This window comes from Hemiscyllium ocellatum, chromosome 4 (genome assembly GCF_020745735.1).
Source record: "Hemiscyllium ocellatum isolate sHemOce1 chromosome 4, sHemOce1.pat.X.cur, whole genome shotgun sequence".
NCBI classification, from domain to species: domain Eukaryota; kingdom Metazoa; phylum Chordata; class Chondrichthyes; order Orectolobiformes; family Hemiscylliidae; genus Hemiscyllium; species Hemiscyllium ocellatum.
The window spans coordinates 30,919,533-30,935,883 of record NC_083404.1 but is presented as its reverse complement, the minus strand read 5'-3'; the positions used below and the strand labels follow the sequence as shown (position 1 = coordinate 30,935,883).

Below are 16,351 nucleotides of genomic sequence, written 5' to 3'. Positions count from 1 at the left end.
TCATTCTGATAAACTTTTCTTGCCCTCCTTCTAAGAACATATACTTCCTAAAATGTAATCTCCAGAGCTGTTCACTGTACTCCAGGACTATCATGTAATCAAAGCTTTGATTAGTTTAAGCATAACTCCTACAGACTTTCCTTCTAGCCCTCTGGGTATAGGCACAATGAAGCAATTGATAGCCATGTCATATTTCACTTAACTGACCACGTCCTTAATGCCTACGTTGGCCACATTCTTCTGACAATTCCTCCAATCATGACAGTTAATCTACCAGCTTTGTTGAATGTTGCTCAGCAGTGGGTACTCCTTTTAACCAGTGCAAGTTTTTTTTTCCCTGCCAACATAAGGAAAGGTCTCCAAGACGTCTTCATGTGCTTTACTCCTTCCATTAGTATTTTGGTTTCTGCAGTAGCAACTGAAATCGTTACTGGATACTGTTAACTTAGTACTAGCATTTTCTCTGCTCACTCAGCAGAGCACAAATTCGTTTGTCACTTAGGTCCAAAATACTGAGGAATACTGGACTGTCTGAAAGGTTTTTTAATGATTAAATTCTAAACCAAAGCCTGCTTGTCTGATCATGAGGATACTATTTAAACACCTATAGTGTAAAGTGTTTCTTCCAGTATGCTGCTGACATCCACCTATTGAACAATACCATCAAAACCAGACTCACTGGCTTTTCTGTTATTGCTGAATGTTATTGTTACTGTGTTTGTTTATAAAGTAACAGTGACAGTACTTCAAAAGTAATTAATTTACTCCAAATGCTTTGGGATATCCTGAGGATATGAAAGGTGGTTATATGCATGTACATACTGTATAGGCAAGTTGTCTTGATAAAAAATTAATGTACAGTGAATGTAGTAAAAGTTAAAAGTCTTTTCCTTTGTTTATCTGGATAAATTCAAAACGGTCATAAAATATTAACGTTAAACAAATAAATGATGAAAATACAGAGATCAGAGCTTTTTTTTAGAAACAATAATCTGAACTTCCTAAATGCTTTAATTTTAAAACAATTTCAAAGGTATTTGGCTTGATAGCTAAGAAGTGGAATGTATAATATGTTCTTTCATATCGGAACTAGACAATCTTTGTTATGTTAATTTTACGTCATGAAGAGATGTTTCAGTAATATTTTTGTGGCAGCATGAATGATGAACATGCCACTCCAGACAAGCATCCGCTATTCAAAAAATTAATGCAGCCAAACAGAGATAATGAGAGCTGCCTCAAGGAGAATGAGAAAACAACTGAAAAAAAAAACCCAGGGACAAATGCAGTTTTAAAACATTGCATTCAGCATTTTATGCTACCCCAATATTATGTATTATTACTGCTCCTGATTGGGGATAAAGTTAGTGCTGAAATAATATTATGGAGTACAGAATGGGTCTCCTGCATGCAGTTTTCTAGAGAGCACACAGCACCTTTGACACCCCTACCATTAACCTGACTCTAGGATTTATGTGGTTGATGTTGTAATCTGGTGTTTGATATTTGGATTATTTCCAAGCCAAGTCTATTTTTGTTTTGAAGGACAAGATATTTCCTCAAACCAGTGCCTATCTATTTAAAATTTCTTGAATAGCCAGCGTCAGAGATGACTATGGTACTAACTTGAACTCCATATCCATCTTGAAAGTCAAGATGCTTTCCTTCAAGGTTCTTCATCAGCCTCCAAAATATTTATATTAAGAAAAACAAATGAAATTGATAGAAATGTTTATTCTGACAATATCTGTTAGGTTTTACAGACTAATATGTAAACAATTTACAGAGTGTAGTGGTGATAATTGATGCGAGTAAGAAATGCGAGATACAATGACAATTTTATAAGTAAATTATAATATGTGCAATGGTAAAAAAACCAAATTCTGAAACATTGTTCACCAATCATTTTTGTTTTTATTATAACAATGCACAAATCTGTCACTCAAAATTTTTTTACGAAGTTGATCTTGCTGAAATATATGGTCTTATATATTTAAAATTTGAAATATAAAAGCAGTTTCTAGTAGTTCCATAGAGGCATTGTATTTATTTTCAGCTTCAAATCAGACAATGTACTGGCTGTCAAAGTTAACCTTCCATTCATTAAAAGTGGATGAATTTCCACAAGGTTAAACAGTACTCAATACTTAAAAGACTACTTTGTTTAAGACTTCACATAAACCATTTTGAATTCAATTGAGATAAGATTTGTGAATGAAATATTTCGCAATGGATCAGATCCATCATTATTTTCATTAAGAATTCTGCATTTTGCTATATAAATCTAACACTGCTGATTAGCTTTGCAACAACTTGGAGTGAAATTTACTTTGTTGTTTTGTGCTTGTAGAATTGTAAATGATCCTCTCTGAACTGTGAAGTTGGTTCATCTCAGAAAGGTCAATAAATTGTCTAAGAGAGATTAGCCTTTAATGATGTGCATGCTGGTCAACTATTCCTGCTGCAAGCAATTCATTGATATAGCTCTCACTATAACCCAGCAAGTTCTTCAGTATCGCAACAGTGTGCTGTCCAATCAGTGGTGGTGGCTTTGGATTTGATACCTTGAAGTCACTGAACCTGACAGCAGGACCTGTGAAATAATCAAGAGAGTTCAATATTACATTCAAGAAACACAACTTACTATGGTTTCATGACAAATTTTGAAGGAGAACAGGAAACATCAACATCCATTTAAAAGTAAACATATTTAATCAGAGGATACTATATATTTAAAGCACTCTTTGTTCTTCAAAGCTGTTGTTAATCTGCTTTCCCACTTGATTCTTCAGTTAACATTGGCCATAAGCAGAAGGGTGTGCTTATTAGTACATAACAATAATGCGAAAATAATAATACAAGATTGATCCCAGAAACAGTTCTCGCAGGAGCACAGATCGAAAGTTAACAGACAGAAAATTATTGTATGACTGTACTTTCATACTGTTCAATTTTTAAGGATACTGCTCTTTGCTGGGAATATCCAGTCAAGGATTCGAACAGGATTGTGTGCTGAACACATGTCCTTCTGCAAATCATTTCAAAAGAACAAAGAATTGTCACTTGCACTAAATTGCACTAATCCTTGATTCCAGGAGGCCAGATTTTGAGGATAGGTTGCATAATTTTGGTTTATAGTTCCTTTAATTCAGATGGTTGAAAGGTGAGTATTTAAGTATTTAAAACAATAATTCAATTGCCTAAACACAGTGAATCTATTTCCTCTAGCAAGAGAACCTAGGATAAAACAATATAATCTTATTATTAGACTTAGACAATTTAATGGTGAATTTGGAAATATCTCTTTCCTTCAAAAGGCTGTAGATGCTAAGTTAGTTTAAAATTTCACCACTGAAATCAACAGATATTTGTTAGGTAAGTGTATCAAGGGATACAAAATAAAGTTAGAATTGAAATACAGTTCAACCAAGATCTAAGTGCATGACAAAGCAGCATAATTGCCTACACTTGTTCTTATGCATTATTCTCCTGATTCAGTTGAAGGAAAAAAACTTTGATAAGTAACTAGACTCTATATAAAATTAACAGGAATAGCTGTAATGGAAAGGTGTGTGAGCATGAATAGACTGAAGGCACTAACAAAAAAACTGTATCTCTTTGAGAGCAGTTCCACTCAAATTTCATGAAGTTTTTCAGACAAAATAACGGAGGGATTTTTGGAATGGGTGCTGAATTGGCATGATACCAGCAGTATGGCCTTGGCTCCTACCCAAAGCAGCAAGCAAGAGATACCAAGCATTAGGCCTCATTTTTTTTTATTGGCAGTCTCCAGGTATCAAAAGAATGTCTGCTTCACATGCAGTTTTTCATGAGTGATCATGAGTATTATTTGTGTCTTCTTTTGTACTGATTGTTGTTGTTTCTGATACTGAGGACAGGAGTTTATGTTGCACTGGTGCCTCCCAGTTCTTCATCACAAATGGCAGGGACAATGTGCCACTCAAGAGGGTCAATCCATAGTCATTTAACGCTTGGCAGGGCTCAATGGTTGGCTCAGCAGAACATTTCTGCTCCTATGTAGGGAGCCAGTTCCTAGTTCCAATGGAGCCACCACGAATGGTGATCACGACTAAGATTACATTCTGTTCCCAACTGTAATCTTTGCTGGAGTTGGATGGTGAAGTATGTTGGGAGTAGTGACTTATGGTAGAGCCAAACCATGAGGTTGGACAGACAGGCCAGTGGTAGAAGGGGAAATGCAGGGTAGAAAAGATTGATGGAGAAGTTGAGGAATTCCATTTGGACCTGAGTGTCCATAAAGGAATGATGTGAAGGTGCCGGTGTTGGACTGGGGTGGATAAGGTCAGAAGTCACATGACACCGTGTTATAGTCTAACAGGTTAATTTGAAATCATAAGCTTTCAGAATACTGCCCCTTCATCAGGTGAAGTGAAGAAAGCGTGCAGGTACAGAATTTATAGGCAGAGACATCAAAAGCTATTACAAATGGTGTGAGTGGAATATCAAAAGGTAAGTCTCTTGCAGGTGATCAAAAGTGTTCTGTATTAGCAAAATCTTCCTTGCTGTCATGTTTTAACACCATCACCCTGATAGCTTGTTATCATCTTCCTACCTTAATTAGTTTGTACGGTTTTGGATTACTTGTTATTTTGGGTAGATCCTCAGCATGCGACTCTTCCACCTAATGTACCATTCCAGCTGTTTGGTTTGTCTACAATACCATCTTATTTTTAATTTTTTGTAATTATCTCTCTGCCTCATTCAATTGGAGTATAGGTCATCCCCTTCACTTACTACTCAACTGTTGACATTTTATTCACACCGTTTGACACTTTTCATCACCAGCAGAGACTTATCATTCGACACTCCACTCACATTATTTGTATGATCTTTTAATCCCTCTGCCCATTGATCAATCAACCTGTAAGTTCTATGCCTGTATGTTTTCTTCACTTGATAAAGGGGCAGTGCTATGACAGCTTGTGATTTCAAATAAACATGTTGGACTATAACCTGGTGTTGAGTAACTTCTGACCTTGTCCACAAAGGGAGTAAACCTTTTTATTGATAGCAGTCTACACAGTCGAAGTTGCTGCGCTACCCACTAGTTGGTTATATAAGAGCTTCAGTTGGGTGAAAGGGTTGCCTGATGCCTTCCCAGCCGCATTTCAAATTACACAAAGGATGGATGAGGGTAGCCTTCAGCCACCTGGAAAAACAGCCTTGCACACAGCTGTGAACAGGAGATAAGGGACAGAGATAAGGAGAAAGATTGCAGGGAAAAAAAATCACAGTGGGGCTTGTGGGGAGTGTTGGCCAATCACAGCTCTTAAATGTCCATGGTTGTGAAGATGATTAGGGAAGAAGTGTTAGAAGTGAACCAAGTGAAGTAGAGGCATTATTGTGCATGTTAAAATAGAATGCCTTAGTAACAGACCAGGTACTGGGAGTAGTTCGGCTAAAGTGCCAAAGGTAATACCAGTAAACATGGCTTCAGAACAATGAGGAAAGCTGACAATATTGACTCCGGGGAGTCGGGGTGTGTTAACACTGGGAGCAACTGAAAATGATGGTTTCCATTTTTCGAGCAGAGTTGAGGGATTTAAATGACTGCATTTTTGCAGGAACAGAACATTAGAAAGATACAATTTCTGGATTATAAAGCACTAAGAGTATTTACAAGTTTTATTATTGACAGAAGAAAAAAGTTGAAGTTGTATTACTTCTTCATTCAACTCTAAAGTGAATACATTTAGTGAACAAGCTAGACCTATGCTAATCCAGTGAAACTATTTGAGGTCTGTGATACATTGAAAGGATCTCTATTAAGATGCAAGTTATTCAATCTTTACTGTGGACCCAATCATGCAGAAAGAGCAGAATTTTCAAAGCTCACTAAAAATGAGACTGATGATTGTGGTGTTTACATAGACACAAATAGGAAGCTGTGGAGCTTGAAATAGTCCGTAAACCAATTAGTAAACACAGTACAGGAATTGTGATGGGAAACAAGCAAAAGCAGAGCTTAGTTTAATTAAAATTCCAGTTAATTCACTATCAGTCAATTCTCCTGCATGACTGAGTTACAACACTGAAGCATGGTTTTTTTTTCAGTAAGCAGACTATTGTGTAGTGTGTAATATTGTAATTAAATGGACACTATCCTCCTGAAATAGTGTGTGACAAACTTATTTGTTGTTTGAGGAGAGGCGGAGTGGTACTTCACTGCAAATGGCATTATAGACAAGTGATATGACAATGTAATTTGGTATGTTGTGAACAAATGGATAAACATTTGCCAAAGTTTTTCTTTTGACAATGGCATCCTTTAAAGAAAAGTGGCTTCAATTAAACATCTTCACTTTCTTAAAGTAGCTGTTCTGCCAACTCTTGAGTGTTTAATTGCAGAATTGGTAACATGCTGACCTTACCAGCAGAAAGATAAAAAATAAACATCAACTTTTATTAAAAATTGTAAACTTTTCAAAGTACTAGAAGAATTTATAAACAAGGGTAAAATGCCCTGGAATTGATTAAACAATCCACTAGGACAGAGAGTTCCAGCTGTCTATTTCTAGCCACCAGCTGCCAAACCCCCTGTGTTGTATTCACATAAACAGAGGCATTTTGGATGTGTTGTTACCACATCTGTCTTCAGATTACTGCTGAACGGACCCCGAGACAGATGAGATCAGCCACTTGAAGCAAAGCTAAAGTATCAAACCACAAAGATATTTTCATAAATTTGACAGAATCATACTGCTTCTTAGACGTTTGCTATCGCTGTAACAATGAAAACATTGTCCCCTGTAAGCCGCATACTACTCTGAGCTGGACATAAATTGACATTTCTTTGTTGTCATTTGCTCAACATCACTAACAAGCACTATTGTAGGACTACCATCAGTACAAAAGCTATGGAGGTTCAGTGTATCACTTCACCATGGCTTCAGCCGTGACTCAGTGGTAGCACACTCACTGGTGAATCAGAGGGTTGTGGGTTTAAGTCTCACTGCAGAGACTCTCATGCATAATTCAAGCTTACACTTCAATGCAGTATTGATGGAGCATTTCATTCCAAGAGATGCTGTATTTCTGAGTCAATTTTAAAAACCACCATCATCACTACAAAAGGAGTATTAGACAAACTAATGGGGCTAAATCCCCCTGGTCTTGATGGTTTGCATCCTAGAATTCTAAAACAGGTAGCTACAGAGATAAACTGGTTCTAATTTTCCAAAGATCCTTGGATTCTGAAGAAGTACCAGAGGATGGAAACTGCCAATGTGACATCTTTTTGTCTATGTTGCAACAGTGACCACGCTTTAAAAAAACACTTTTCTTGTTGGTTGTAAAGCGTTTGTAGATATTTTCATTCTGTGAAAGGTGCTTTACATTTGCAAGGTTTCTCTTTCTCTGGGGAGCTACAGAGAAATGCAACAACCCAAGAAACAAATGTTTTGGGAAAAAAATGATTCCAAAATAGGCTGAGATCCAAGCTTTATCCTCAAGTACTGAATTGAAAAATAGATTGGGATTGCAATTTTTTGAAATTATTATTTTTAATTATTACCCTCAAAACTATCATGTAGTGACTGATGTCCAGATTATCAACACCAAAATGTTTTGAATTGAAATTGACATGTATTTCATGTATGAATGGCACAAAGGAAGGACAGTCAGTCCATCAGGTCAATGTGGCTGTTTGTGTAGCATAACAATCAGTCCTGTTCTTATGGATATTGGAGCTACAGATTGGAAGGTGGCAAATGAAACCCTACTAATTATAAAGGGAGGGAGTGCAAACACAGAGAATTATAGACCAATTAGCCTAACATCAGTATTGTGCAAATGCTAGGATCTATTATAACAGATGTAAGAACTGAAGATTTGGCAACTATTAAGAAGGTTAGAAAAAGCCAGCATGAGTTTATGCAAGGCAAATCATTATTAACAAATCCACAGGAGTATTTTGAGGATGTAACTAGTACAGTAGATAAGGGAGAACCATTAGATGTGGTGCATTTAGATTTTCAGAAGGCTTTTAATAAGATCTATCATAAGAGGTTAGAAGACAAAGTTGGAGAACATGGGATAGGTGCAAACTATTGGCACAAATTGAGAATTGATTGGCAGACAGGGAACAGAAAATAGGAGAAATTAGTCTTTTATCAAGTGTGAGGCAGTAATTAGTGGGGTACCATTAGGATTAGTATTTAGGCCCAGCTATTCACGAAATAGAAATGACCTGGATGAGGGAAACAAATGCAAAATTCCCAAGTTTGACGATGACAGTTGACTGAACAGGATTGTGAGTTCTAAGGAGGATGCGATGAAGCTTCCAGGTGATTTAGACAAGTTGAGTGAGTGGACAAATACAGGGCAGATGCAGTATGATGTGGCTAAATGCAAAGTTATACACTTTGGTGTGAAAAACAGAAAGAAAGAGTAATATATTGAGAAATTGGATGTAGAGAGATCTGAATATTCTTAGTCACAGTTCAATAAAAGTAGATAGGCAGGTGCATCAAGTAGTTGGGAAGGCAGGTGGCTTTCATTGCAAGAGGATTTGAGTTCAAAAGAAGGGATGCCTTACTGCACTTACCAAAGGCCTTGGTGAGACCTACTGTGAGCAGTTTTGGTTTTCCTTTCTAAGACAGGATATACTTGTCATTTAGGGAGTGCAGAGTAAGTTCACAGGGCTGATATCAAGAATGGCAGCACTGTCGTATCAGCAGACTGGGCCTGGATTCTCTAGAGTTTAAAGGGTGAGAGGGGATCTAATTGAAACATATAAAATTCTAATGGGGCCAGACAAACTAGATGCAGGGAGGATGAATAACCAGTTGAGTCTAGAAGGTAGAGCATTTAGGACTGAGATAAAGAAGAAATTCTTCACTAAAAAGGGAGTGAACCTGTGGAACTCTCTACCGTAGAAGGACGTGGAGGTCAAATCTCCAAATCTATTCAACAAAGAGATAGATAGGTGGTAACGATTTTAAAGGCATTAAGAGGTATAGAGGAAAAAGAGGACTTCGGCATTGAAATATATGACTAGCCAAATGATGCCAAATGGTGGAGCAGGCTTAAAGAACAAAATGGTGTACTCTTGCTCATGCATAAAATGCGCCCAATGCTGAGAAACATTGCAAATGATCAACTGAGACTCAAGTTGACTGCGTGTTCAGGATACTACTAAATTCACTAGGCCTTTTAGTCAGGAACTTCACCAAGTGTTAGGCCCCTCCTATGTATTAATACTAGCAGTTTCACACATATTTAAATGTCTCCAATGAATAGAGGCAACATTAGAGCTGTTCTGCTCAGGATTATTCCGCGGTTGCTGCAAATTGATTTATAAAACATGATTAAAATTTCAAAAAAGTTTTAGGAAAACCTTTTGTAGACCAGAGAGGAAAGTAAGAATGTTGCACACTGAATCTAGTTTATGCAACTGACCTCTCTCCCCCCTCCCCTGCCCCGGCCAACTCTAGTGCAAACACCATCCCAGTAGCCATCAGTTTTCCTCTTTAAATGCTTCAGATGATTGTGGAAGCCTGACAGGGGCCAAGTAGTTTCAGCAAAACTGTCAATGAGGTTTGAAGTTGTATTTCAGATTAGCCTCGGCCACCGAGCTTTCTGAGGCCGAGACTAACTTTTACCTGTTAAAATTTGAATGTGGAAATGTGATCAATGGACACTAATTCTCTTCTTCCTCCTTTAATACCTATGAGGATTGGAAAGTTGCTTGGATCCAAAAATGAATGGCAAAAATCATGGGCCTTCAACTTCTTTCCAATGGGTCCACTTCTTTCCTTAGAATTAACCTAAAATTGGCAGTGAAAACAGGAAGTGTAGTAATTTTTTTTAAATCACAAAAGGATGCATGGTAGCTCAGTTGGTGAAAATATTACCCACTGTGGAGCTACTTCATTTGTCTCAAGGTGATCCCAAGTTCAATCCTTTCAGCGACCATATCTAAAATTTCTCCTCCCATTCAGGCACGATCTGACTTGCTAATGTTGCCAGATCAAGATCCTATCACCAAGACTTTACAATCACCACACGGACTGTGGAATTCATGAGGAAGAATACCATTACCCTCTCAGGCAGACCAGGAGTGTACAATAAATCCCGGTTCTGCCATTGTTACAAATCCTGAGAATTATTTTTTACAAAAATGTAATTGGTCTCAGAGAGTAGCACAAATAAATTAGGGAGGGAAAAGCAGCAAAGCCTCTCACTTCTGATCACTCCTCAGTGATACTTACTGGAAGCGTATGCAGGTGTCATGTGAGAAGCTTAGCTGTTTTGGAACCTAGAGCTGAAGAAATGGACTTGATAGTGATGTCACAACATGGTTTTATCCTCACAGCCAATGCCCACAATTTATAACCAATTGCAACATTCATACAAGATGGTGAGTGAGAAATTATAGCATAGCAAGGAGTTAATATCATGTGCTACATGGAATTCTAAAGTGTATTAAAGCTGACAATATATGGAATTCCTCAATGCATAAAATTTGATAATACATGGAATTCTACAATGAAATTACTTCTATAAAAATCTTAAAAGATAGTTTTAAAAATGTTAGATATATCCAGAATGCTCTTCAGGAATGATAAGTGGAGTGAGGAGTAAGTTAAGGACGAATGTAATGGACATGAGGCAATTGCAGATTCCCATCAATCTTCAAGGACATTTACTTCCTGAAACACTCATAATATATATGTTCCAGATTCACCATTTGGGCAATTAAAGAAGGGTTGCAGGTGACAGTGGAATGAATTTATATTGATTTATACATGACATCAGGTAAAGAGAAATGGTGAACATAAGTAAAAAAACCCATAATAGCACACATTTTTCCTAAAGGCGATATGGTTTTAAGACAATTTTTTTCTCTCAAAGAAATCATGGAAGGTCCACAGCCAATAGAGTGGGTCCTGCTCATGAAACCAGTTGTTGCTACCACGAGGGATGAGGATTTCTCATGGGAAAGGAAACATCTGGCTCCATTTAGTACTTCTGGCAAAGTGATAATTAGAAATGCAATAGAAAGTTGATTATGGAGTGTGAATTGCGCATCACATCACTTACTGCTGTCCTTCATCCATCCGCCCCTCATAAATACATAGGATGCAATATTTATGAGATGATGATAAGAAGTGAGTTGATAAAAGACAAGAGGCAGAAACATGACTCTTGTGGTGCAGTAATAGTGTCCCTGTCTCTGAGTCTGGTGGTCCGGTCAAGTCCCACCTCTTCCAGATGCATGTGATAATGTCTCTAAATAGGTTGCCCAGGAATCAGAAGATTTTGGTTCAAGTCCCACTGTAAGACCTGAGCACAAAATTCTGCACTGTTCACTATAGTTCTAAATGAGAGCTACACTGTCAGGAATGCTGTCTTTCTGATGAGGTGTTCAACTGAAATCCCATCTGCTTCCATGGTGGATGTAAGAGATCTCAAGGCAGGAACACATCATCATCCATAATGTTCCCCGCAATGCCAGGTACCATGAGCCCAACATTATGGGCAAACACCTCCTTTGTGGTATTCAGGCATCCTTTACCCCTGCTGATTCTGTTCTGCTCCTTTCTATTGTGTGTCACCTTGACCCACAAGAGGGAGGAATCAATGCATAGCACTGTGTGTGATGTTCTTGTCATAGCTGACAACTGGGTAAATGTGTAGACAGTAGAGCTGGGTGAGAGTCTGAAAATATGGTAAATGGATGAGGGTGTGGTCAGTGTTAGCTGTGAATCCTGAGTGGTGAAAGAAGAGATATGGTCAGTGCTGCATTGAGCAGCTTGAAAGGCTGGCAGTATGTGTTTGCAAGATGTCATGTCAAGATGCAATCACTGGTCTAGACAGAAATATGAGATCGAGTCTCCTGAAGAAGATGTGCTCAATAATGAGCAGAAAATGAATATTTTGCCTGTGTACCTTGTGCTTCAGATATTGCCTCCTGTGAGCTCGAGTCCTGTCTCTACAGTGGCAGATGCATGCTAGTCCTCCTCTGACTGTTGGTGATGGCTGTCTTGCTCCTCATAAAAGACAACACAAAATTCCATGGTCTGATCTTCAAAACCTTAGAAAATCACTTTATAACAATGAAAGCGAGGTTTTAGAACACATCCTGTGAGGTAAAGCTTTTCATCTCATGAGTGGGCAAACATATAATGGATACAATTGCTAAATGTGACGTTGTACACTTTTGGTATGAAAAGCAGAAAGCAAGTGTATTATTGAAACGGATTTACAATGGGAAGTGTGATTATACAAGGGGATCTGGGTGTCCACGTCCATCTGTCAGTGAGAATAGACAAGCGATACAGCAAACAATTAGGAAGCCAACTGCTATATTGGCTCCAATTGCAAGAGGATTTGAGTTCAGAAGTAAGTTTGTCTTACTGTAGTCATTCGAGGCCCAGGTGAGGCAAAAAAAACCAGCATAGCTGCCAATTGATCAGTCCTATTAATCTCTCCCCTTGTTCAGCTGGACCAGTTCTAGGAAGCTTTGGAAGTGTGTACTGGCAGTTAAAGCCTGAGTCCATGCTTAAAGATGCAGTAAATAGATTTTTAAGAAATGTTAATAACAGAATCACTTATCCCAGTGGTGCAGATGGGGTGGTGGAAATGGACTCCCCCACAATCACAAGTTCACTCCAGTTAAAATCAAAAGCATGAGGAAATTGAAGATTTCCCTGACAATTTTTCTGTATGAACCTTACACTCCCACCCAATGTAACAGGTTAAAATTCCCCGGGCATGTTATTTACTCTGCTTTTTTTATTGTGCCGAAGTAAAACTAACGCAAGCTTTTTTAATCTTGCAAAGTTGACATTTTGAAAATTGTCACAGTTTGATACTGTGTGGGAGGAAATGACTTCAGAACTCTGTGGAAAATCATTGCCCAAATCAAGTTCTGAAAGTGTCACCCATCGTCAAGATTTTGTGACTACATCTTGTGGAGGTGGGGGAACCTTCTGGAAATAACACCACGTTGTCTGGGTGCAGATCCTCTTCATAGAACAAAACATGACTGTTCTGAACCCTTTTCGAAGTGAAAATCTAACAGAGGAACAATTCCTGGTTCACAGTCTCCAAAGCTGAAAGAAAAGGCAAAATAAACAGATACCGCACATTTAAAATTCTTCATGTTCATATTTAAATGAATGCATCTAATATTTAGCAAAGATTGCATAATACAGTTTTTCATTCAACTTTATACCAGAACTAATTTCAAAAGTCCTTGGTTGTCTTTCAGTTGAAATGTTAAACTGAGGCCTAATTTGTACTCTCGGGTGATACAAAAGGTATTTGAAGAAGAGAGTCCTCCCCACTTTGCTGGTCAAGATTCTTTCCTCAGCCAAAGTTACCGAGAGCAGATTAACTGGTCAGTCACTCCATTTGTGTTGGAGAGTTCACAGTGCTGCATTTCCTTAAATAATAATGGCATTTTGGAAGTACAACTCCGAATATTTCCATTTTACCCTGGACTGCCACCGACATCAGACAAATGGTGGTAACTATTTGCCATTGCTGTTTGGTATGAGTATCTCAGTGTATTACATATTTTGTAAAGAAAGTCAACCGTACTTGTTAAAATGCACACACAAACTTACAAGATAGTTCCCAAAAGTCCCATGACTGCTTTTTGGTGATTGACGACAGCCTTACAAAGCAGACAGAATAAATCTTAGCATAAATCACAAAAATACACATTCAGAGTTCAAATAATCCTTGGACAACACAATGGGTCTGTCCATAGATGTGGCAATTCAATGCCTTTGAAAGAACAAGAGATCAGGAGGATATGATAGGAAATTCCAGCATCATTGATGTTGCATTGTGAAATAATAGCTCATTTTAAATTTAACATTTCAATAATCTTGCTTTTATTGTGTTAAGAGAGATCGTGAGCCACATATTGAGGCAAAGGTCCAAGGAGACTCTGACAGGCATCATTAGAAAGAAAGACAATCCTGACCTTGGAGACAAAAAGAAGCAAACCAACTAAAGCACTGCAGTCCTGAATCAGGGTACCAAAGGTCACAGCCTGTTCTGACATAAAAGAAAAACAGCTGGACTGAGCAGAACCTCTTCTGTTCAATCCAGCTGTTGAAGCAAGATCTAACTATATAAGTCCAGAAACCATTGCAGCAACTGACTTTGAGTTTGCAATCCCTTCACTTCAGAAGGAGAAATCTTCAAACATCATTATGTTTGTCATGAAAACAAACTGGTTTTATTTTAAGCTTTATTCTGATTTTTATCCATAACTATTTTTCTTTGCATTTGTATTTTAGCTAATTACAGCATCACTTTCAATTAATAACATCCAGAAATAATTGTGTAATCAGCTTGTGTTTATCTCAGTTAGGACTAAAGCTAGCTATTTTTAATTCAGAACACTCAAAAACAAAAATTATTCAAATTTGAAGTTCATGGACCACTCAGAGGACAGACCTGATGTAGTCGTGACACATTAAAGCCATTTACAAAGGCGCCACTTAAACTGTATTAAGCATGGAGACTATTTCAGGAAGTTCAAGCAGCTGTCGCACCTTATTGAAATGCAACTAATTTAAATCATCTGCCTGTTATTGAGTTATTTTATAAGTGCCACAACTTGCTTCAGTCACCAATCCACCCCCACCTTGTGCATTCTAGAAATCGTGCAAGAGATATGAGATTTATATGAGGTGCTGGAAGACTGGAGGTTGGCCAACGTGGTGCCACTATTTAAGAAAGTGGGTAAGGACAAGCCAGGGAACTATAGACCAGTGAGCTTGATGATGGTGGTGGGCAAGTTGTGGAGGAAATCCTGAGGGACAGGATTTACAAATATTTGGAAAGGCAAGGATTGCGTGTGGGAAATAGTGTCTCACAAACTTGGTTGAGGTTTTTGAAGAAGTAACAAAGAGGAATGATGAGGGCAGAGTGGTGGATGTGATCTATATGAACTTCAGTTCTACAAGGTTCCCCAAGGGAGACTGGTTAGCAAGGTTAGATCTCATGGAATACAGGGAGAACTAGCCATTTGGGTACAGAACTGGCTCAAAGGTGGAAGAAAGAGGGTGGTGGTGGAGGGCTGTTTTTCAGACTGGAGGCCTGTAACCAGTGGAGTGCCACAAGGATCGGTGCTGGGTCCACTACTTTTCATCATTTATATAAATGATTTGGATGTGACCATAAGAGATATAGTTAGTAAGTTTGCAGATGACACCAAAATTGGACAGCAAAATTGGTGTAGTGGACAGCAAAGAAGGTTGCCTCAGAGCACAACAGGATCTTGATCAGATGGGCCAATGGGCTGAGGAATGGCAGTTGGAGTTTAATTTAGATAAATACGAGGTGCTGTATTTTGGGAAAGCAAATTTCAGCAGGACTTATACACTTAATGGTAAGATCCTAGGGAGTGTAGCTGAACAGAGAGACTTGGAATACAAGTTCATAGTTCCTTGAAAGTGGAGTCAAAGGTAGATAGGATAGTGAAGAAAGCATTTGGTATGCTTTCCTTTACTGGTCAGAGTATTGAGTACAGGAGTTGGGAGGCCATGTTGCAGCAGTACAGGACATTGGTTAGGCCACTTTTGGAATATCATGTGCAATTCTGGTCTCCTTCCTATTGGCATGATGTTGTGAAACTTGAAAGGGTTCAGAAAAGATTTACAAGGATGTTGCCAGGGTTGGAGGATTTCAGCTAGAGGGAGAGGTTGAATAGACTAGGGCTGTTTTCCCTGGAGCATCGGAGGCTGAGGGGTGACATTATAGAGGTTTATAAAAATCGTGATGGGCATGGATAGGATAAATAAACAAAGTCGTTTCCCTGGGGTGGGGGAGTCTAGGACTAGAAGGCATAGGTTTAGGGTGAGAGGGGAAAGATATAAAAGAGACCTAAGGGGCAAATTTTCACTCAAAGGGCAGTACGTGTATGGAATGAGCTGTCAGAGGAAGTGGTGGAGGCTAGTACAATCGCAACATCTAAAAGGTATCTGGATGGGTATATGAATAGGAAGGGTTTGAAGGGATATGGGCTGGGTGCTGGCAGGTGGGATTAGATTGGATTGGGATATCTGGTTGGTGTGGACAAGTTAGACCGAAGGGTCTGTTTCCATGTTGTACTCTATGACTTGTTGAGCTCCTTGTTATCCCATGGCCCATTTGGCCACTTCTTGATTATTCACCACCACTTCCAGTTTTTTCTTCATTGAAAAGCAAACCTTTTCTTTACAACTGCAGTTTATCCCTATAACCTGGCATAAAGTCCAGACTTGTCTTTATAATCAGGTTTACATTTGGCTCTATAATTTGGTAACACTGTAGGAAAAGAATTCTGAGTGGTTCCAAGACTTTA

The 16,351-nt window shown here is 38.5% G+C and overlaps 1 protein-coding gene across 1 annotated transcript in view; it reads right to left on the bottom strand.

Annotated features, from left to right (window-relative positions):
- Positions 1 to 1,934: 1,934 nt before the first annotated feature.
- sugct (succinyl-CoA:glutarate-CoA transferase) overlaps positions 1,935 to 16,351 on the bottom strand; it is a 429,896-nt gene continuing 415,479 nt past the window's right edge. Inside the window, exon 14 of the mRNA XM_060824198.1 lies at positions 1,935 to 2,593. Within this exon, the coding sequence (XP_060680181.1) occupies positions 2,430 to 2,593 (164 nt within the window). The 3' untranslated portion in view covers positions 1,935 to 2,429. The remainder of the gene's footprint in view (positions 2,594 to 16,351) is intronic.